At 41.8% G+C, this 22,641-nt stretch overlaps 11 protein-coding genes across 11 annotated transcripts; 3 read left to right on the top strand and 8 right to left on the bottom strand.

Annotated features, from left to right (window-relative positions):
- Nucleotides 1–301: 301 nt before the first annotated feature.
- On the top strand, nt 302–3,293 carry ATC70_003680 (uncharacterized protein; the record flags this gene model as incomplete). The annotated part of the gene is made up of 4 exons (XM_064823035.1): nt 302–833; nt 887–2,103; nt 2,159–3,126; nt 3,188–3,293. The coding sequence occupies 4 exons, from the start codon at nt 302–304 to the stop codon at nt 3,291–3,293; spliced, it is 2,823 nt and encodes a 940-aa protein (XP_064679635.1).
- A 301-nt stretch (nt 3,294–3,594) lies between these two features.
- On the top strand, nt 3,595–3,948 carry ATC70_003681 (uncharacterized protein; the record flags this gene model as incomplete). The annotated part of the gene is made up of 1 exon (XM_064823036.1): nt 3,595–3,948. One exon carries the CDS (start codon nt 3,595–3,597, stop codon nt 3,946–3,948), a length of 354 nt encoding a protein of 117 aa, XP_064679636.1.
- Nucleotides 3,949–4,260: 312 nt separating this feature from the next.
- ATC70_003682 (uncharacterized protein) lies at nt 4,261–4,491 on the bottom strand (the record flags this gene model as incomplete). The annotated part of the gene is made up of 1 exon (XM_064823037.1): nt 4,261–4,491. One exon carries the CDS (start codon nt 4,489–4,491, stop codon nt 4,261–4,263), a length of 231 nt encoding a protein of 76 aa, XP_064679637.1.
- A 70-nt stretch (nt 4,492–4,561) lies between these two features.
- On the bottom strand, nt 4,562–4,945 carry ATC70_003683 (uncharacterized protein; the record flags this gene model as incomplete). Its single annotated transcript, XM_064823038.1, has 2 exons — nt 4,562–4,770; nt 4,840–4,945. 2 exons carry the CDS (start codon nt 4,943–4,945, stop codon nt 4,562–4,564), a joined length of 315 nt encoding a protein of 104 aa, XP_064679638.1.
- A 580-nt stretch (nt 4,946–5,525) lies between these two features.
- Nucleotides 5,526–7,534, bottom strand: OSH3_1 (Oxysterol-binding protein 3; the record flags this gene model as incomplete). Its single annotated transcript, XM_064823039.1, has 7 exons — nt 5,526–5,843; nt 5,907–6,359; nt 6,414–6,531; nt 6,621–7,086; nt 7,153–7,178; nt 7,234–7,382; nt 7,439–7,534. 7 exons carry the CDS (start codon nt 7,532–7,534, stop codon nt 5,526–5,528), a joined length of 1,626 nt encoding a protein of 541 aa, XP_064679639.1.
- Nucleotides 7,535–9,630: 2,096 nt separating this feature from the next.
- OSH3_2 (Oxysterol-binding protein 3) lies at nt 9,631–11,003 on the top strand (the record flags this gene model as incomplete). Its single annotated transcript, XM_064823040.1, has 3 exons — nt 9,631–9,703; nt 9,759–10,760; nt 10,825–11,003. The coding sequence occupies 3 exons, from the start codon at nt 9,631–9,633 to the stop codon at nt 11,001–11,003; spliced, it is 1,254 nt and encodes a 417-aa protein (XP_064679640.1).
- Nucleotides 11,004–12,787: 1,784 nt separating this feature from the next.
- Nucleotides 12,788–14,238, bottom strand: ATC70_003686 (uncharacterized protein; the record flags this gene model as incomplete). Its single annotated transcript, XM_064823041.1, has 2 exons — nt 12,788–13,851; nt 13,911–14,238. 2 exons carry the CDS (start codon nt 14,236–14,238, stop codon nt 12,788–12,790), a joined length of 1,392 nt encoding a protein of 463 aa, XP_064679641.1.
- Nucleotides 14,239–14,515: 277 nt separating this feature from the next.
- On the bottom strand, nt 14,516–15,896 carry NPY1_1 (NADH pyrophosphatase; the record flags this gene model as incomplete). The annotated part of the gene is made up of 5 exons (XM_064823042.1): nt 14,516–14,628; nt 14,685–15,316; nt 15,382–15,506; nt 15,559–15,694; nt 15,751–15,896. The coding sequence occupies 5 exons, from the start codon at nt 15,894–15,896 to the stop codon at nt 14,516–14,518; spliced, it is 1,152 nt and encodes a 383-aa protein (XP_064679642.1).
- A 245-nt stretch (nt 15,897–16,141) lies between these two features.
- ATC70_003688 (uncharacterized protein) lies at nt 16,142–17,967 on the bottom strand (the record flags this gene model as incomplete). The annotated part of the gene is made up of 4 exons (XM_064823043.1): nt 16,142–16,292; nt 16,395–17,716; nt 17,790–17,819; nt 17,878–17,967. The coding sequence occupies 4 exons, from the start codon at nt 17,965–17,967 to the stop codon at nt 16,142–16,144; spliced, it is 1,593 nt and encodes a 530-aa protein (XP_064679643.1).
- Nucleotides 17,968–18,189: 222 nt separating this feature from the next.
- ATC70_003689 (uncharacterized protein) lies at nt 18,190–20,617 on the bottom strand (the record flags this gene model as incomplete). The annotated part of the gene is made up of 5 exons (XM_064823044.1): nt 18,190–18,427; nt 18,490–18,867; nt 18,921–19,093; nt 19,147–20,088; nt 20,150–20,617. The coding sequence occupies 5 exons, from the start codon at nt 20,615–20,617 to the stop codon at nt 18,190–18,192; spliced, it is 2,199 nt and encodes a 732-aa protein (XP_064679644.1).
- Nucleotides 20,618–20,895: 278 nt separating this feature from the next.
- On the bottom strand, nt 20,896–22,626 carry ATC70_003690 (uncharacterized protein; the record flags this gene model as incomplete). Its single annotated transcript, XM_064823045.1, has 2 exons — nt 20,896–21,685; nt 21,746–22,626. 2 exons carry the CDS (start codon nt 22,624–22,626, stop codon nt 20,896–20,898), a joined length of 1,671 nt encoding a protein of 556 aa, XP_064679645.1.
- Between the last annotated feature and the right edge of the window lie 15 nt (nt 22,627–22,641).

Below are 22,641 nucleotides of genomic sequence, written 5' to 3' on the forward strand. Positions count from 1 at the left end.
CTGCTTCCAACAGTCATTTTGAATCGTGAGGCAAAAAGGAAGCAATCCAAAGACAAAGCTGGGGTAAGTAGCGCATTGGTGCACGATCCATGTAAATCTGATGGCATTGATTTAGTTGATGAACGTGCCAAAAACCTTTTCTACTGCAGCAAAGAGCCATTTATATATACCGTAAGCTACCTTTTACAGACCCATCGTGCACTTTGGGCATCTATACCACGATACGCAGCAATACGCACATTTCAAAGAATATTACTATTTGTATCAGCAATTGCCACCTCTTGTACTCAGCACAGACACTATGAGCGACCACTATACTACTGACAGTAGCAGCAAATCCCATGCATCGGCTGTCAGCTCTTCATCCTACCATCGGGCGTCAACAGACGGCCAACCAAACGCTATAGCCACAGCAGCAACAGCATTCCAAACCCGTGTTGGCGCTGTGCCATCATTTGCTCCCAAAAACCAATCTCTGAGAGACATGCACATGGGGACAACCACGTTAGCACTGAAACTGGAGCCCTCTATCCCCTCCAAAGTATCGTCCAGCAGCCAGAGAACGTCATTCAATGTCTCTGTGTTTTCAGGGCCACATTATCAGCCTGAGAACTACGCTGTCAAACCAAATACAGATTATGGGAACAAATACTTTTTACCCGAGCACTTTCCGCCATCCTCATCCGAAGCGAGGTACCTCATGCCCAGCCTTGCTTATCATTTCCAAAGCGCTTTGAAAGATGGGTCTCATTTTGAATCTTACAGTGATTATAACGCAGAGGACCCAGAGAACTTTAGACATGCTTATGGTGTTCAACATCAACCCAATCAATGTAAGTGTGTGTGGCAGGCCAGATCAAGGACAACAACTCACATCTATCTCTAGTAATAGACCTGTATATGAACCCAGACGGAGCGGGTCAGTCGTACAAAGCCATAGCGCAGATAGCACCATTTAATCCAACTCGATTGCAACAGGAGAGACCACATTCATCCACACCGACTCCACATCAACAGTTCCTGGACCAGCCATACCAATCAGCCACAGCCTCTCCGCTATCAGACACATCATCACAGGACGAACGAGTGAATCAAATCCTGGAAGCCGCCAATCTTTTGGATTTTAACAATCAATTTTCACTCACGACAAATGACAATAATGCGGCAATCAGGAACGCCAGAGAGAAACACACAGCCAGACGGCCTACATCGCATGCAGCAGACTCTGACACAGATGGCGAGGGTTTGGGTAATCACAGTTGTCGAGTCAAACAGGAGAGAGACAGTGCTGTCTACGTATCAGCATCATCTTTCAAACGAGATCAGCATGGCAAACGAAAGCATCGGTCGTCTCCTCCATCCTACAGATCCAAAGATCCGTCACAGCAAACCCCACCGAAAGGCTCTCGAAGAACAGCAGGAAAGACCGTTGCTTGTTTACCACCTCCCAATGCCAACACGAGCTTCCATGACGACGATGATACCGTGGTGTCTCTTTATTCCGCTCAATCCAGCCCTCATGCAGACTATGCCGTTCTCTCTGACACGGCCGAACAGGATGCTGCAGAGAGCGATAACCGCTCTGCAGTAGAAGGAGCTGCTGAAAAGCGTCTCAAAGCCAAAGAATGGCCGATTCCCACCAAGACATTGGCCATCAACAAATGCAGAGATTGGGGCAAATTTTTGCAATCATGGCGTATCAAAAAAAGGCCCTTGGTGTGTTCCATCTGCTTGGACCCTGTCATTAACAGCGAAGCACCTTCTGTTGTTTATTGCGATTCGCCGCAATGTGATGTGCTGATTCATCGTAGTTGTCTGAACAGAACCGAATTGCCTATGCTTGTTCAAAAGTATTGGCTGTGTGATAAATGCTTCTTTCTGGATACGATGGATCAAGATTGCCCCTTTGTGGTGACTTGTGCACTGTGTCCCAATACCAATGGCTTGTTCTGCAAATTGAGCCCGTATTTACATGATATTCCCTGGGTCCATTTCACGTGTGCTAAAGTGTTTCAGGCACGGCCTGGCGATTTCAGCTATCAGGCAGATTTGGGTGAATACGAAGCACGGTTTGATTTGATACCGATTGACAGATTTTCAAAGGCAAGTATTATCAAAGTGACATGTAGGTGCGGCTGCTCATCCGTTCGCTTCATAGACATGTGCATCCTGTGCTGATCCCATCTACGCCAGTTACGGTGCCAAAGTGACATGCTCAGATTGTGACAAATCATTCCATGTGACATGTGCTCAGATGAATCAAGTGCAGGTGTCACTGAAAAGTGGCAATGCCAGGTGTTTGAGTCATTTCAAGCCCGACAGTAGAGCGAGCCAGCAAATACAGAGTTCAAAAGATTACAGTACTTGGGTGAGCCTCAAGGAAGCTTACTTGTTGAAACAGTTCAACAAGAATTCACGGATGTTTGCCATTGATATTTGGAAGACATTGGCCAAGGACGCAGCATCCTTCTCGATGGGGAATCGCAAGATCAATGCTCTCTATATTCGATTTCTTCATCGCATCAAGCATGTCCATTATGAGGTAGAGGGTACGCGATACAGTCAATGGATCAACTACACACTCGCCTTTTTTAATGCCGTGTACTCTGCTCGAGACATGGAATCCTACACGGTTTCTTTCAGCTCTGAACTGTTTGCAAGCCATAAACTGATCTGGAAACACTACAATTTCTGGCAAGATGCCAATGAAGCATCTCCTCAACCAACAGCCATAGCAGCAACAGAAACAAGAGACAGCGTGGATTTCATGAACAACAACGGCTATGACGACCATCCGGAAATAACGGGGGGAAACCATGCCATATCCCAAGATCCGGTGGAAACCATGGACCCTAGTTCGCCATGGCTCATGCCCCCTCATCTCAAATCATCCCATCAAATCTGTTCCATTTGTAAAAAGACAAGGCTCCCTGCTGAAGTGTGCGCCAACTTGGGTATCACTGAAGCTTACTTGAAAAATCTAGAGACAACAAAGGACAAGAGACCGCCTGGGCACACTGGAAACAAGTCGTTTTGGGACCCTCGCGTCTTTATTCAATGCTCCAGATGTTTGTCTATTTTGCATTGTGGTTGCCCTGAAACGCCCATCAAAAAACATCCTGAAAAGTAAAGTATCATTGAAATGACGGCCTGTGTATGGGATATTCACTAACTGATGTCATGATAGAAATAAGGTGTTTGTGTGCATATTTTGTGATCGACACGGAGAAATGGCAGCGGCTCCTCAAGCACTAGGCTCAAGAAGAAGTCGAAAGATAAACTATAAAGAATAAAGAACATTTGGCATTTTCAGTGGATCACGCTTCTATCTGATGTCGTGTTTCAAATGTATCAAGACCCCACGTTGTAAAAGAGAAGAGTGTGGAGAAGGAGGTGAAAGCCAAGAAGTGACAGTAACTCAATCTGACCTTTCCAGCAATTCTTTCACATTTAAAGTAATGATGTGCCATTTCCATAGAGTACTGTTTCCCGAGTATACATTTTATATTCATCACCCCTAAATATTTTTTCTTTTTTTTTTTTTCTTCTTCTTTTTCTCAGCATTTCATCCACTTGAGTTTATACAAAAGCAACATGGATATTGGAAATTTACCCATCTTTAGCGGCAGCAAGGACACTAAATCCACCAGTAACAGCAACGAGGCACCTATTACAGGCAATACATCGAGATCTTTTGAATCCAACAAGAAACAAGCAGCACCAAGCGAGGACAAGAACGCTTGGGAACAAATTGGTGATTACGATCAACCCGCTGCCTCCCCCAGCTCAAACAGTCCTGTCGATGAGGATGAGGACGAGGAAGACCACGAGCAAGTTCAAATCCCTAGAATACATACCCAAACCGAAGATTCCAAGAAGGAATCTGATGATGCCGCATCCATTGCATCAGAAGCAGCAGTCAAGGCAACTCAACAACATAGTAGATAAGGTTACACTAACTCGGAATGCATCATCCGAAGAGATCGACAACACGTATTGAAATAATTTCATTATTACAGGAAACAAGGAATAAAGAAAATAATCGCGATGTTTATTACTTTTAGGAGTATATTACGTTAAAGAGATATAAGGGGTTATAAGGGTGTATGATTGAAAAAAAAAAAATAAAGCATAACAATAAAGTCAAAAAGAGAGCATAAATATATACATGATGATGCTGTGTATGTGAGTGTGTGTGTGTGCGTGGGTGGGTGTTTAGTTACAAATGGATTATGAAATAAATAAAAATGTGGGGAAAATTTACAATGAGAAATCAGAACGATGCAGTTCAACAAACTGGTTCAATGTACCATCATCGACCCAACAATCGTACTGGATCAACTTGAGAAAAGCTCTTTCCAACTGATAGACATCTTCCATGGAAAATAGACCACCGCAAATTTCATAGATGCGACGATTGCTTAGTGTGTGGGTTGTCCATGCTGTGTTTTTGAGGAATTTAGAGGCTAATAGTAAAGCACCAAGAAACATGCGGTGATTTGTGTCTAGTATGTGGTCATAGGTAAGTATGAAATCATTGGGATGGTTTAGACTAACTATCTTATTTACCATCACTGCCAATGGCTCTTTTTGGTAGATTTGATTTGGCTCTCTTCAGATAGATCAATGCGACAAGCAGTGTTCTCACATTGATGTTGGCTTGATGCGTTACTTTTTGAACAAAGAACACGAGCTCTGGCAAGGAACGAGTTTTCTTGTGCTGGTTATTTCTGGTCCTTATCAAATCGCATAATGTCATGGCGGTAAAGTCTGTAGCATCTTATGAGTATAACATGTACAATGGGGCTCATTGGAGTCATAGTATAGAGCAATGCTTACCAATAAGTATGGAGGGAATTCGGTTGATGACGTTTTTAGAGGGCAATGGCAATTGATGTGGTCGAGTAATGGTGAAATTATAGGAAGGAGGAGGTTGTTGAAGCATATTGAACGTGGGGAATAAAGAAAGAGAGAGAGAGAGAGAAAAGAGATGAAATGGCAAATGTTGCTCCAGAACCTCTCTTATTTATATAGACAAACCATGAGTCAAGCCTCTATCTCTCTTTCGCAGGTAATTCACATGGTGAACGAGAAAAAAAAACTCCCTAATAACAATAACAATAAGCCTTTATCTCCTTCCAATCAGGCCAAGACGTTTGACAACATTTCTTATTATCTTTCTCGTTTGCTCTCTTTCTCTCCCTTTATTTTGTATCAAGCTTGTCAATGACATGTTTCAATGTGTAAAGAAAGAGGAAATGCGGATATCTCGGGATACTTGTTATGGATGTTTGTAACAATAGGCTTGGTGAAACCCTCGCAATAGACATATGAGTTTGATAGACTTCAAGGTTACTCTAAAAAGTATTCCGAGCAGGAAATTTAATTTTACTTTTTTGGGAGGTTTGTTTGGTATCATTAAAGTACTAAGTAATATACGTGTATGTGTATGTATGTATGTATGTATGTATGTATGTATATATATATGTATGTATGTATGTATGCGTGTGTGTAGATGTAAATAGCTAATTTAAAGACTTCAATTCAATTTGCTCTACGCATTGTGGTCGGTCTAAAGGATCCGCATCCAGCGTGGCCTCCATCTGATGTGATGGATGAGGCTGTTCGTGGTATATAGGCTGATTCACGGTGGATGAAGATGACACCACAGTTGTACTTGGATCACCATGAAGCGACGCCTTGGACAGATCAAGGCCATTGTCCACGTTGAATTGTTTGAGATGTGAGAGGGCTTCAAACGCTGTTTGAGGATGATGTGCCCCTGGACTTTGATCAATTAATGCACCACTGAAAATCAAGTGGATTTCTTCAAGTGACCTACCCTACACATGGCCCTGTTGTTTCAATAACGGTTTGCAGAAAACGAGCAACATAGATAGACTTACTCTTGTTTCGGGGTAGAATCTATGAATGATGTATGACTGTATCAAACAGATCAAGCCAAAAAATAAATAGGTTCCCCATCCAATATCTCTGAATAACACGGGTGCAAGTTGCGATACAAAGATACTGGTAGCGTAACTGGCTCCTGTAGTGACACCTAAACCCTTTGCGCGAATGGATTGAGGGTATATTTCTGCAGGATAGATCCAGCCCATAGACCCCCAACTGAGAGCAAAACAAGCCAAGAATAGACATAGAAACACAAGAACACAAAATGATGCTCTGCTGTCATTAATGTATACAGTGATCGGAAATACCGCACCGGGAAATACGCGCGCTTTGCTAGCGGGTAGTTGGACGGAATAGGTTCCTTGCACTGCTGCAATTATGATCATGCAAGTGGCCATAGCAACGCCTCCTATAATCATAATGCGTCTTCGGCCCCATCTATCAATCTAGATTTGTGGCGTTAGTATGGGGTTGGACTGTATTTACCGCAAAATACCTACATAGAGAAAGGACGGAATGGTAGCCAACATGTTGATCATACCACTGATGCCATTCCCCAGCAAGGCTGAATTGGATTCTGCTATACCAGTGGATTCCAGGATGTAAGGTAGATAAAACCTGTTGAGAGAGAGAAAGAGAGAAAAAAAAAAAGAGAGGATGAATACGAGGTGGCACCACGTAATGAAATGCAATGTATGATACTGTACATTAGTGCATTGATACCAGTCAATTGTGTCATGATATGCAATCCCACACCGAGAATGGTTCTCTTTCTGTTATTGTCGATACCCTGTTCAATCAACGACTTGTAGCTTTGAGAAGAGTATTTGTTGTCATAGTTGCGCTCCTGAATGATGCCAGTGTATTCCATGCGAAGCTCCAAATCATCGTTGTCTTTCTTGGCCCGCAATACCCGTAAAATTTGTTTGGCTTCTGAGAACCTGCCTTGATAGATCAACCATCGAGGACTTTCTGGGATAAAGAAGAGACCTAGCATCAGTACCACAGGAGGCACAATCTGAATACCCAAGGGAATACTCCATGAGAGCTTGTTCCGCATGTCAAATGTACCATATGTGATCCAAAATGCGAGGCAAAACCCAATGGTGACACCAAACTGATGCATGGAAATCAATCGGCCTCTGTGTTCCGGCAATGATATTTCACTTTGATCTAGCACAGAAAGAGCTTATTAACGCACAATCAAATGGCAACATGCTTGCTTTTACGTGTACGTACATAAGGGGCACATGACACTAAACATGCTATTCCTTTCAAGTTAGTCAAATCAAGCGCTGGTAAGCAATCGATTTTAGTTACCCTAATGAGAATCCAGTAATCAGCTTTCCAATGAAAAAAGCAGCAAAAGTGTGGCCAGCACACTGTGTTATCGTGCCGATGGTATGTATAATACAGGCAATAAAAACAAATCGCTTTCTGCCTACTTTGTCTCCAATAGGACCTGATAGCTGTGTTTCTGAACTTGAGTGTCATGTGAAGATTTGATTTTTCGGTTCACACTTACAACTGCTATGATGCTGGATGCTGCTAACGGCACTGAGAGCGCAATTGCACTCTTTGAATTGCTATCGAAAGAAAATGTCTGTTGAAAATTGTCCATCACTAAACAACCTGCTAGAGCGCCATTATCATATCTATTGAAAAAAAAAAATGAGTACCATATCATGTCATGATTTCACATTGAATAGACAGTTACCCATACTAAGAGGTTTCATATGGCAAAAAAGAAAAAAGAAGAAAGGGCAGTGTTTAACGACTTGAACAACTTGACTCTATTCATATATACGCTACCATGAATCCACCAATGCCTAAAAATCTACTCAAATGCATCAATTAGCGATCAAGACGATATGCACTGTGTAGTGTTCATATATACCCGCATATAGCATATGCCCTCCAAAGGGAAGAAAGTTTCATACAGTGCCGTTTATTGTAATTTTCGATTTGTGATGTGGATGGAATTGGTGATGAGTATCCAATTAAAATGTTGTATTGTAATCCTTGTTTGCGTGGTCGATTGGAATTGCCTTTGTTTGTATGATGGAAATGGGGAATAACAATGACAATTTGAAAAAAAAACAGAGGGGTTAGCTATCCAGAGCGAAAAAAAAAAGGGCAACTACTACAGATATACACTTCTTAATATATATAACAAAATAAACCAAGTTCCGGTTTTTCTGCCGTTTCCCAGTTTCAAATATCGGAGATCATCATGTATAGAGGATTATACACTTTATATATGCTAATTTATCGCACGATATTTTTCTTTCATTAGGACAGGAGGATAGAGACAGAGGTTGATGTGTGAAAGGCTTGTTGTTTACCAGGGAAGCCATGTTGTGTTGAGTTCAAGTATAGAGGTGCCTGAATCGTTCGTTTGTTACTCAAGACGAAATCTCCTACCCTGTACGACATGATAGCCACCGTTGTAATCTCGATCAAACACCAGAAAAGACACCACTGTAGAATATGAATCCCGAATGCAGCCAATGGCTGGCACATTGATATTTATATATCCAGAAATCAGTGCTGTTAATCAAATGAAAAGTCAGTATTCCAGACTTGAATTCTAACGATACATCCTGTTCGCGATCATTCATTAACAGCCACATCATAATACACATTCATGACACCAAAAGTTGGGTAGGATGGTGTGTATTTGTCTTTATGTATCTCGAGCTACTTTTGGTATTGTTAATAGTAAAGAGAATAGGTAGCCCATGCAAGGATTGAGTCAAGCAAAAGTGAGCATCTTCAACAAATGTAAATGTCGCTAAAGTTGATATTGATCGCAAAAGGCATACATTTGAAACGTGACAAAAGCACCATGCTGGTGGAGATCTGAGTCGCTGCTGAGACACCGCCTTGATCATATCAGTGCAACCCGTATATAGTCTACACTCAACGTTCAGATCTTGTAGTCAGCACAAATGTTCTAGCTACAGATTACCTTTGGATTTGAAATGCTCGCATACGATGCTCACAAATCGCCTGTTGCGCTTGGTCTCGATTTAGGTAACTCCAATGTTTGATTTTTCACTAAATTCCTATGGAATACCTCTCATTCTTATCCAGTAAGCATCATGAGAGCCACCTCGTATAATAAGAAGCATGCTATACTTGCGAAATTGATACTGTACGGCACAAGAAGCATCCATTGGCGTTACAGTGATAACAACTCTCGCTTATATCTAGCCTTCACTTCTCTTCTCACCTTCATGGCCCTATGATCCCATTTGCAAATCCATCACTGTATACATGCATCCGATACGGTGGCTCACAATACATAAAAATGCATTTTGCTTGGACATGTCATTTTGTCTTGCTGGATCGCATTGACATTTAAACAAAGTAACATTGATAGACTTCCATTGGATATATGTAAGGCCTTCCGAGGAGAAAAATGAGATGAACGCATTTGAACATAAGAGGCTGATACCGATGTATTCCAAGAAGAAGGAAAGGGGCAGATGACAGTTGTGGATTTCGAAATAGCTTAACTGTGCACGTTTTGACTGAGAGTCAAGCTAATTTGATAGGCTGAACGGATGGAAGTTTCGTTTTAGAATGTTCCAATAACAGCATTGTTCAGGAAAAAAAAACTCGCCTAACGTCAAATCTGCATAAATCATAAATTCCATACAAAAGGGGCTCTTTTTAAATGTCTAAACCAACACATTTTATTCCCATATCTCAATGCTTAAACAATTACAATCACCCATAATTATCGTCCAAGACAGTAGTTTTGGCAGCATATTAACCACAACCAGTAAATATCCCTTGATACAATGCTTTGGCCAGCTCGATTAATTATACGCTTATAGATGATATATTGAACCAAACCGAGTTGCTACGATACAGCGCAAATCTGAAAGGAGTCGATTTGGATCAATTCATGCAAATGACAGATGAAAAAGATTTTAAGCTGTATGGCATACGCAAACAAAGAGACTGTCAAAAACTATCACAAATTGCGCAGTATATCCGCAGTTCATCATTGACAAGCAGTTCATCATCGTTCAGTCAGCCAGAAAGTGGCGATATCGATAATGCAGATGAAGACAACTGTTTTCTCACGCCTGACTTTGCACAGCAGCAGCAAGATAGTGATATCCCACATCTCGTACTGGATGACCCAGAAGATACCGATTATGATACAAAGATCGTGGAAGGTGTCATTCAGAGGATTCGCTCAATTGCTGCGACAACTGAGGAAGATGACACACAACAACCTTGGCCAAATTCAATCCAAGTATCAAAACCAAAAGTTCGATTTGCCACTGATCCACCCAAATACGATAACAGCAGACGCTTTTCATTACCTTCGCTGGACCCCCCAGAGTACTGCGAATACGTTTTGGATAAGCGAAGAAACTCATATGCCGCTGGCTCAAATACTGCCCCAAAGAAGCGCAGCATGAAAGGAAAAGAGACATTACCAAGATACTCTTGCTCTGTACAGAAGATGGGTAAAGCATCTGCCAAGATTGAATTTGATTTACCTGGTGTGAGGCCAAGAAGGCGTCCTTGGAGAGATGTATACATGGAGCTTCAGGGAACTGTACTAAAGGTCTATGAAGCAAAAGATAACTCTTACGCACTCGGTGGCTACCATTATCTTCCAACAATGGCACCCTATTATCAACAGAGCGTTAGGTACACTCCTTTGGTGAATCTATCCTTGTCAAATGCCAAGGTTGAAGCAGCTACTGATTACAAAAAGAAGCCAAATGTATTTCGCATCACCACAGAGAATGGACCTCAAGTTTTGTTCCATGTTCAAACTTGCGCAGCTTCCCTCTTGTGGACAGAAAAGATTTCATCAGGTAAGATATAACTTGTCTGAAGCACTCGAGTATATAGTTGGCTGACATGCTTTGCAACAAAAAGGCATCAACATTGCTGTCGATCTGGAATATCAACAGATGCCTAAATTCAATACAACAGTGGCATTCGAGGAGCCAATCAGTAGCAATTTCAATCATTCGCCAACTCATCAATCATACCAAGGATTGGTTCTGGAAGAAAGACAGAGGAGAGATCAGGAAGCTTATGATGTCCTTATATAAGATTTCTGAATACTATTACTATCTCTAATCATTTGTACATACCACTTTAATAAAATCGCTGTATTCACTGTATTTTATTGTCGAGTGCAAGATTGAGGGCACAGGTTGAGACACCAATGGTAACTTCAATAGTCAGTGCCCTTTAACAAGACATCCGCCAAGATGGGCTTGCATCAAAAGAACTCATGATCAGAATCTTGCGCCTCGATTATTGACACGTGTGGTTCACATTAGTGAGTGCCAATATTGAGGTTTTGAAATGCTACCTATTATTATTATAGGTAATCTTATGCATCTGCATGAAAATCAGGCGACATTAGAAATTTGACATGCATCAAATGAATTCAGCATTGTTAACTTTCGAGGATTAGCCAACAACCATCCAAACACCACCTTTTACTCTAGATCTGACTCTTTATGATGCTCTACGTTTGTAGCAAAGGAAACAATTCTTATACGGACAGACAGTATACTTGTATGACCTCTTGCTACCGAGAAGTATGCAGAACACAATGAAACTCGGACGGATTTGAGCTGGATTATCTCGTGTTAGAGGTCGTTTTAGATGGTCAGAATAGCACCAAACAATTGCTCTCGTTTAGCAGTTGCTTACTGATGCCTTTGTTCAACTTTTTTGGGACTAAAAAAAAAAACATGACCGAAAATCGACCAAAAAGCATGAGGGGCACCTCATGGTTTTCATCGAATTTCAAACGATCGCATTTTTCATCTTGAAAATGAAGACTTTTGTTATGGTATATATTAAATCAAAATGTTTCTCTCGATCCAAGGCAACCTCTGAAATCACGTTTATGAGGTTTTCATATGCAAAATATGGCTATTTTCGCTAATAACCTCATTTCATGTTCTGTCAAATTGCTCAATAGATTCATTCAAAACACTGATTACAGTTAGCACCATTGGAAGCGCCTTGAAAAGTACTTCAAGAATGTATGAGAAAGCATAGGGTGATCATCACAGTTTATATAGTCGAATATCATATAATAGATTAAAGAAGTCCAAAAAAAACCCCCAAAATCTGTCCAATCTTGAACAGAAAAAAAAAAATTGGCTGAGTTTGAATCAATTTTGGCGTTGGCGTCGCTGCTTGCTGACCCAAATGCCTTTCTGATGATAACAATGATGATGACAATGATGGTTACTACGATGCTGATCAAATGGGAATCATGGATCTTAAAGGACAATTCCTTAGCTCGAATACTTTTTTTTCTTTCTTGGGAGTTTTTCCCTATAATAAAGGCGTCGTTTACAATGACAATATCTCAAAAAAGTTACTCTAGCTCTTACACAAGTCCTGTATTTACACATGGCCAGCTTTATGCTGCCATCTCAAGAGCAACATCAGCGAATGGATAACTCCCCCTCCTGACTCTGATATAGCCTCCTTTTTTTTTTTACTACTATTAATTGATTGTTTAAAATCTACTTGATATACCAGATTTTTATTATCTCTGATTTGAAATGTCTTTGGCGAGAGCCCATAGGCGACGCCGACATGGAGCGTAGCCAGATAGATCGACTAGTAAATACAATATGGACTATTGCAATAAATTCAGTTATCTAATGTTTTTTTTTTATATATATATTGGAATTGGGGATTTCCACTACCTCGTGTCATCCGAGTTTTTCAATCAATCAATCAATCAATCAATCAATCAGTAATCAACTACATGATAGAGCAAGATTCTCACTGAGCACTAAACAGGCCAGAGGGCCTACTATATATTTACAATGTGCAGAAAGAAAATCAAACAACAGATCATTTAATGGGAAGAGGTAATCAGGTGCAAACGGTTTTGCCTATGCGTATTTACATCACCTGCTATTGGGACACAATAGACAGGAGGAGGAGTTTCTTCATCATAGGCAGGTAACTGTTCTTCTAGACTAGGTGGTCGAATGAATTTAGGCTTTGTTGACAATGTTGTGTCTGATGTAACCGAAGGATGTCGGTAACTGACCAACGTAGAAGGTAATTGTTCCCCTGGCGCAACAGTTCCAAAATGTAGCGGTATACAGAATAATTGTCGTTTTGCCCACATGAGGCCATGTCGCACTTTTGCAGTAATGTAGAGTTTATATTCAATCTTGATATGCTTTGAAAAATTGGTGGTCGTTGTCATTCCCAGCACACTAAAGTTCCTTAGTATGGTAGGGTTGTTCTTTTTGCTGATTTCAATTGGTATTGGAATGTTGATATAGTACGTACAGGCGCCACGATGATTGCCAACACCAAATTTGGATTGCTCAACGTGAGTCATGACCATGGTATCTGCTCGATGGTAAGAGCCGTGTGTGACATCCACCTCTCGCTTCACATAGGCTTCAATGTGATTGAACAAGGCTGCATTATTGTCTTGATGCTGCTTGCCTTTCTGAAGGTTGATGATGGATAATTGCACTTTCATTGTCTCTGTACGACTGTCGAGTATGTTGTAATCACAGCCCTTGACAAGTGTCACCACGACATTGTGTGTATTGTCGAGACGCAGCTTTTCTTGGTATATGTTGGGCAATTTGATAGACTTTGATTCAATAAAGGGCTCATATCGCACTTGATATGGCACTGTTTGAAATGGCCGAAGGGCAGGACGTTCTAGAGATGCCAGTAGTTCGAATTCACACGAAGCAAGATGATGCCGGAACGTAGGTGGATAATTCACCATTGGAATTTCACACATGAATGGAAACACATGTTCACCAGATTCAATCAAAGGCCATAAATTATTCTGGCAAGATGGCTTTCCCCATAATATGGTTCGTATAGCAAACAAACGCTCGCCTCGCTTCTTGTTGGCTTTGCCAATGGTATCAGAATGAATTCGCTCTAATGCATACACATTCAGAAGGCTATTCAAGTTGGTCACATGGCAATGCTAAAATTACCTGCTCCTTTAAATACAAGCTTGAGATGTTGAGCAGCAAGAGGCGTATCCAGCTTGAGCTTAACGACACCTTCAAAGATGGAGCCCGGGTGGCATGTTTTCTTTTGAGTGTCCCCATCAATGCGAAGAATTGAGATGGAGAACTGAACTGGAGGTTTCCTGAACTTTCTATTAGCAGGATCTACATAGCGGTAATTGTCATCGTCTGAGGAAGACGAGCGTCCTTCTTCCAGGTCGAAAGCAGGTGTATCCAATATATCATGCCACGATGAAGTTCTTTCCAATGACATGATGTATTGCTGTTGTTGTTCTGGTGTGGTGGTCGGCATTGCTATTGTGAGAGAATTGTTGCATTCAAGAGAGAAAGAGGAGATGCAAATGATGAGAGATGAGATGACACTAAAAGACGAATTCAAATAAAGATGGAGCGGTTGAATGAGAAGCCGAATTGAAAGGATCATCTATTGATGATAAAAAACCCCTCTTTTTTTTTTGGCAACTGTGCCACTTATTAAACCCCAAATAGACTTCCCGGATGTGATGGATGGCAATACAATTTGACGGGTGAGTAATGCAGAAGAATTTCTTAGATGATGGGGTTTATTTCTATTCTACAGTGGATACATCATAGGAAGGAATCACTTTGAATGGGTGAGGGATAAGGGCACTAGAGATATCGTCGCCCCACCATGTATCCGTGCATTGTCTATACCAATCAACTAGTTTTGTTTATAAGCCTTTGCTTGTTCTAATGATTGCTTAATTAAATACTCACTTGTCTTTAATAGGCCTTCGTCAAATTTGACTTTTGGAGACCACCCCAGTCTCTCTATTTTGGTGCAATCGATAGCATAGCGTTTGTCATTATGTGCTCTGTCTCTGACAAATTCAATATGATCCATGATTTCGTCCTCCTTGTATCCAAACAGCAAGATCAATCTTCTGGCCATTTCCAAATTGGATATTTCTGATGGAGAACCAATATTGTAAGTTTCACCAACCATGCCCTTGTGGAAAATAATGTCAATTGCATTAACCACATCTGCAGCGTACAGGTATTTTCTCGAATTGAGTCCATCTCCATGAATATAGCACTTCTTTCCTCGGAGCAGACTGCACACAAATTTCGATGTAATCTTTTCTGGAAATTGATATGGGCCATAGACGTTATTGGATCTGGTAATCATGATGGGCAGTCCAAATGACATATGATAGGCTTTAACAAGACATTCAGCTGCAGCTTTGGTTGCGGAATACGGGTTGGTAGGTTGTAGAATAGTGTCTTCTGGGCAGTCTGGTCCATTGATGATCTCGCCATACACTTCGTCGGTACTGACATGAATGAATCTCATAATCTTTCTAATTTTAGCTGCCTCTAGTAATACATGTGTACCCATAACGTTGTTTCTATTTGACTCGTTAATACGTTCATATATATATATATATATCGAAATGCAAGTACTAAGCCTTACTTTGTGAATTCAAAAGAGTCTCCAAAGGAATTATCGACATGAGTTTGTGCTGCCAGATGAAAGATAACATCAATCTTCTTTTCCTTGAGAAAGAAGGTTATGAAGTCAACGCAAGTGATATCTCCCTAAAGCAACTGTGAGTCCAACGTTGAACAGGCTAGATGGTGAAAGACATACCCTCACGAATGTGTAGTTGGGGAACTCTTTTACTGCCTTTAGATTATGCAATGATCCACAATAGTCCAGCTTGTCGATAACATAGATGTGGTATTCTGGATATAGTACAACTAGTTTTCTAACAAGAAAAGAGCCACTATTGCAACAAGTTGTAGTCAGCGTCTGCACCTTGCAATGCACTTTACAACTTACATGAAGCCTGCTCCACCGGTAACCAAGATATTCTTTGCGTCTTTCAAATCAGCAGGCATTTCAGGCACTCTTTCGCCAATGTCAACCAAGTCAAACTCGGACAATGTCTTGACAAGTTCAGCGTGTCTCTCTAGATCCGATTGCATTCTGTTTTTTGATGGAGACATGACTAGTAATACAGTATTTCTATAGGTTTATCTAATAACAAGAAAAAAAAAAAACGAGAAGAGAAACTTTCTAAAGCTAAAAAGTTTCTTCGTTTTATACAATCCCACTTTTAAATGGCGTACTCTAACTGGTTATGGTATAAGAAACGGGACGAGGAGAAGAAATCAAACATTGTTCCCAGTTTTCTTACTTAATCAACAGATTACATAATCAGTTTTTATTATCAGCCTTGTTGTGGTGGCAAAAATGAAGCAGGGATACGTGTTGCAATCTTAGAGTACTCATCAACATGACGATAGCCATTCCTGCCATGCCAGAAAAGCACCCAACTGGTATTAGGTAATCGTAAATAGCCGTTTGATCTTTCAAAGTACCTATCAATGACAGACAAGATTTTATAGTTTTTTTTTTTTTTTTTTTTTTTTTTTTTTTAGACTCAAAACTGACATGTGTTACATGTTGCCTCTTATATTTACCATTTGTTGACTCCGTTATCTGTTCGACTTCTCCATAGTAATTCAGGGTATCGATCGCACATGCGTTTCCACAAGATGTCAGTCAGGCCAATGCCTTGACTGGAGGGTGCAATGGCAAATTTATCCAGGTAGGCATGCTGTGTATTATTGGCTGTTTCGTTGGTCATGATCACTGCTCCTTCATAATCGCCTGCAATGATGGCGCCTGCTAATACATGCTCCAATCTTCCATAGAATGCGTCTGTGTCTACTTTCTTTTGAAAACTAGCTTCCAGTAGCTCGGTGAGTCGGTTGAGATTGAGATCACTGACATGGGAGTAGTTGTTGATCTTGATGCCGTGACGAAGCACAGTTGTTTTGGCCTGATTGATGCGGGTATGATGAGTCACAGGTAAGGATGATGAGTACAGAGGTTTGTCTGTCACTAGATTTGTAATCAATGCAGATGGTAACGATGCTGTGGGAGCAATAATCGCCGAGGAAGAGGTAGGTAATTGATCCAAGCAATCTCGCACCATGGCTAAATCATCCAAGGTGCTAGGATATGATTTGTTCCACTCGGTATTCTTGGAAAATGCTGACTCAATGTCACTGAATTCCTCTTGCACATTGACAAGACTGTGGGCTGTGCCGGGAAGATTGTGATTTGGGATGCCACCTTCCTTGTTGATAATGACAATCTTGGATGGCACTAATTTAGGATCCAGTGCCTGAGTTTTGAGTCTTTGAGTCAGTGCAACGACTGCTTCATTTGCATTGACAGGCACTAGCTGACCATCGTGCTCTGTGAGAATAGGTACCACAATAGGGATTTGATTGTTGTTCAATGCAGATAGGATGAAATCCAAATTGATGTCGATTGCATTGGCTGAATTGGATGATCTCTCTAATGCGGAACTGTATACAAGTCGTGCTCGACCGCCTGCCTGTTCAATCGATTCCACCAGCGTCATACTCTCACTAAACATGCGCTTGGCCAACTCGCTCGGCGACGATTTGTCGGTGCGCCAGCTTGGGTTATCAGATACAACAATAGATGACAGGCCCAACTTTTGTAATTTGTACAGTGTGTTGCCCACCTTTTGCCAATCGCTCTTGTCAAACGGACCTTCGACCTTTGTCAATGCTAACTGATGGTATGTGGGTGCCAGTAGTTCATTGACGTATTCTTTTGGTGATTTCACACCTGGAGCGCCTTTGATTTCTTCAAATCCAGAGAGTAACGTTGGCTTTTGACTCTTGACTTCAGGTCCAAAGCGTTTTAAAAAGTGTTGCAATTCTCTTTTACTAGGCCCTGTATCCATGAGATTGACTAAAAGTTCCTAAAGAGACCATGTTGGTACATGCTTTGCCAAAGAAAAAAAAAAAAAAAAAAAGCGGATTTAGGCACATTACTCTGACTTCCTGTTGTTTTGGGATAGCAATCTGTTTGACATGTTTAATCAGATGAGCATAATTAGGCACGACATGATATACACATTACATTTGTCTTTGTTGTTGCGCTGTAATTTCGGCATACTTTAGCAGACCATAGCTGGATGCAAGGTCTGTTGATTCTACAAGTGATATTCATGATACGGAAGAAAGAAAAAGATAACAGATCCCTGAATTGTTGATGAGTCAACAATTAAAAATGTTGTGGTGCAGCAGGTCTAAAATGTGTCACAGTGAGTGATTTTGAGTGAGAAAAAAACTTGGGAAATAGAGTTTGAGCATCAAGCATTGCCTTGCGATTTTATTCATATGACATGGTCCTTCTATAGGTCTTACAGTAATCAAGAAGAAAAGAGCCCGATTACATGCAGTAGCAGTTACCTTTCTTGTTGCTAAAATCTGGAGTCTTTCTGCTTTTCGGCTGAGGCATTGGTGTAATGCATTTATTTATCACTTCATGCTGTTGTTTGGTGATGGAATGATTCGTTTGCACTAGTCGGGATCTTGCCCCTGCATCTCCTTGCTCTGCCGCCAATCTATAGTATTTCTCTGCTCGACTGAAATCTCTTGGAGTACCAAATCCTCGCTCATAGAACCATCTGGTAGTATAGCACTTTTGGTTAGAGGGACACATCTTTACACTACTATGCCTTATACAAACCCTAACAAGGCCAATGCATCCACAAGTTCTGCTTTGGCTGCTCTCTCACACCACTGAAACGATAAATCTTCATTGATAGGTGTAGCAGCTAGCCAACCAGATACATCATTGTCCAGTCGAAACGCTTCATTGTTATCCCCTGGGCCATGATTGCCTCGGTTATGAAGACGACACAGACCCAGCATGGCTTTGGGATTGCCATTTAGAGCGGCTACTTCGTAATGAAAGTAGGCTCTTGCAAAATTCATGGACTCTCCATACAATCCATGCTCGTAAATGGAGCCCAACTTGGCTTGTGCTTTGGCATTGTTGAGGCTTGCAGCTCGTTCGTAGTATAAAATGCCAGCAGCTTTTCCACCGTATGCCTCACTTAGTTCACTATGGGTAGTGCATAGTATGAATAGATGTTTGCTTTGGAGTTGGTTGCTTACCTTGGCACATCGACTTGACTCTGTTCGTCGTTTGTCAGCATAAGTCCAAATGTATACAATGGTTCATTGAATTCTTCAGAGCAAAGCTTGCATGCATCATATATGAGCTTTAAGCCTTGCACTAAACTTTGTCTGGTTCCAAGTTCTCCCTTCAGCGTAATCAATGCCATTTTCTAGTGTATGTATGAGCCTACTGCGTGGCAGATACCATCCTTTGCACACTTACATAGATGGCATTCACATAACCTTGCTCTGCTGACGCTTTATAGTATCTCAAAACACGGCTAGGCTCCACTTTACCTTCTTCTTGCAGGTATTCAGCAAGCGCAAACACGGATTCAGGTATATCAGCTTTAGCAGCCACTTGATGCAACTGTATTGATTTCGTTTTATTCTGTTTGAAGCCGTACATTTCCTTGTCCATCCAGCGTGCTTGCATATAACATGCCTCAGCGACATTGAGTTTAGCGAGCCGTTTGATCCATTTAACACCTTCGTCCTCCAACGCTTTTCGTTTCTGAATACGTGTTTGATCTACAGCAGCCTTTTCTTTCGATGATTTGGTATTGCCATGTCGATCACGTTGCTGTGGCTGTTGCTTGACGAACAATGTCGTAGCAATGGTAGAAGGTCTGTCTCCATATATTGATGGACGAAACGATGTCACTGCATCAAACGACGAAGCTCGGTTCTTGTTGCTTGACTGGACGCTGTTGTAGGACGACCCATTCATAGCTTCTTCCTCTGTTATGCTGGGCACTACGAGGAAAGGGTCTGGTCTCTGCACCTTCTTGGTGGTTGTACCAAGGCCCCACATGCTACCCACAACCACAGGAGCAGCACTGGTTGATGCGTTTGGGAAGAATGCATTGGCAGTTTCGAGTAGATACTTTGCAAACATGAGCTGAACCGTGGTATCGTTTGTCTTTTCTGCCATGTCCCTGTATATTTTGATGGCATTTGGATCGTTTGTGAGGTGGTAGGATACCTTGGCATATTTTGAAGCGTTACTGGCAGCGTATTCGGTTGCTAATTGAGTGGATGTTTTGGGTGAGGTGGGCAAGGCGATGTCATTAATAGATGGCGAACAAGGAGCCTGCTGCTGCTGCTGCTGCTGCTGCTGCTGAAATGGTAACACCTTCATCTGCTGATCAGTGACACTTGTTGGCTATATACAGTTTCAAAGCTTAATTGGACAAAACAAGGGCGCACTCATCATATATCATTACCTCTTTCTGATAGTCTGCTTGTGGTTCGTGCATGCTTACTGCAACTGTCTTAGACTCACGATGTGGTAGAGTGGTGTATGGCCCATTTAAGTTTATGTGAGGTGGCAAATCAGGTACATTGCTAATTGATATGTGTTGCTGCTGCTGCTGCTGCTGCTGCTGATGATGATGATGATGATGATGATGACAGACATCAGTGACGCTTGCAACAATAGCCATAGCCACATCAGTTGTAGTAGGGGCTGATTTGCAAGTGTCCGATTCCGTGTCAGGGTTGGTGATTCTTAGTGTCAATCCTTGTTGAGGCAGAGTGGGTCGACGTCCTCCTTCGTCTGAAGAATCGGAATCGTAGCCAGAGCTCTTGTCTCTTTGGTCATGAGGTTTACTAGTGATGGAATGGATCGTGGGTGGCGTAATGGGCAGTGATGAACCAGTGGTTGCTGTATTGGAACTGGAGCTCTTGTACATTGGAAAATAAGATATTGTCATGACAGGTCTCTTGGAAGTGAGAATCAGATTGTTAACTACAGAGCTTGATATGTATAATTCTTGCAACGAGTAGAAGAAGAAGAAGAAGAAGAAGAAGAAGAAGAAAGAAAAATAACAAAGAGACAAAGAGTCTGGATATATACACATATGCTCCATGTTGATGGGCCTGATTTATTTATATACCACCAATATGTTTACTAACAAAACAAGTCAGTTCCGAGCATGAACAACATGGTAGTTAGCTCCTTAATTCCCTTTCAAGCAGTGGTAGATGGTAAATTTGCCAGTAGTCTGCTAATCAGCTTGTCTGCTTTGCATGCCATGACAATGTCTTCTTCAATCAAATTCAGCGACAATCGCATACAAATGTCCATTCGCCCGCTTTCCATGATCAGTGCTCTTGTCTGGCCCAGCGACTCACAGACACGCATCAGGTCACTGGTATTGGGTGGCTCTATATTATGCCATTTGCAGGTTTGAATATGGTAGTGTGCTACATCGCCAAACTCTATTTCGGCCAGACCTATCGCACGTGAGCGCTGCATACAGGCAACTAGAAAGATCTTTTGATGTAATGAGCATGAGCGAATAAAGGCGACGGAGGGAGACGAGAACATTTCCTTAACGGCTTCATCCACCACAGCAATGGTAACATGCTTGGTGGATCCATTGGATTCACTGATACGCTGTTCCACAATTTCCACGGCTCTCCGACAGATATCCAAAGCACGACGCGCATCGCCACTGACAGCACTCACTTTGCGAGCGGCAAATTCCACTGCTTCTTTGGCAAACGCATCAATGCCTTCCAAACGAGATTGCACAATCTTGAAGAGCTGATCATACTTGTAAGGCTGAAAGTTGATACGTGTCAGACCCATACGACTGGCAATCTTGTTGCTCATGATACGCTCTGGTAAATCCATGGTATTGGCTACTGCAACTACAATGAGCTTGGAGAGGGGTCGACTGGGCCAGTCGAAAAAGTTGTACATGACGGTTTGTTTCTTGGTAACCAACAGATCCAGCTCATCCATCAAGACCACACTAACATGCTAGGTTGAGCCTCGTTTTTGTCACTAATCAAATATCCAAAAGAACACTTACGTTGTTCGTTGATCGTTGCTTTGCTTTGAGAATTTGGCTTCCAGCATTTGTAAAGCATGTGCCGAAGTGTATCGTTTTCGTTTGCCATCGCAGTTTGCGTTGGATGCTCGCTCAATGCACTCCCACAATATACTGTAAGCTTGATTTGGATCTGTCAATTTCATGCCGTTGATCTCCACAAAGTCAAAGTCTGCTATTTCCTTCTGTTCTGCTTGATGTTGTAAATACCGAATCACTTCTAATACAGTTGCCGTCTTTCCTGTGCCAGGCACGCCTGATATATAGACGCATGTGCCCGTGGCTTCTTGGATGGCACTCTCTATATAGCCCATGATGTTGACAAATTCGTCCTCTCGACATGGCAAAGAATCAGGCACCGCAGAGACATGCAATCGCTCTCGGGCCAATGCATAAGGTGATAGATGGCTGTTGTCCCGTTTCTGTTGCACCTGTCGTAAAGGCAGCACTGGCATGGCTTGATTGACTCGATGAATGGTTCGATTGCCTGACATGGTAGATGGCTTTTGACGCTTCTTTGGTGTAATTGACTTGTTTGATCCTGCTGCTTTTGCTCGGCCTCCTCTTCCTGCTGTCACTTTTTTTCCAGATCTACTGCGTGGTTTCCTTGATGTACTGAACTCTTCATCCTCCTCTTCTGACTCTGACTCCTCTGACTCTTCTGACTCTTCCTCTGACTCTTCCTCTGATTCTTCTTCAGGTGCTGCTGCTGCTTCATAATCAGATCCTTCAGATTCAGGTTCGGATTCTGCCACTCTTTTCCTAGATTTTGGGGCAGCGCGTTGACCACTAATCCTTGTGTTGTACACCTTGTCCTTGGCTGCTCTTCTTGGTCGTTCCTTGACGATAACTACAGGTTTCATTTGGCTCTATCAATG

Source organism: Mucor velutinosus (genome assembly GCF_035048745.1).
Source record: "Mucor velutinosus strain NIH1002 chromosome Unknown tig00000165, whole genome shotgun sequence".
Lineage (NCBI taxonomy): Eukaryota > Fungi > Mucoromycota > Mucoromycetes > Mucorales > Mucoraceae > Mucor > Mucor velutinosus.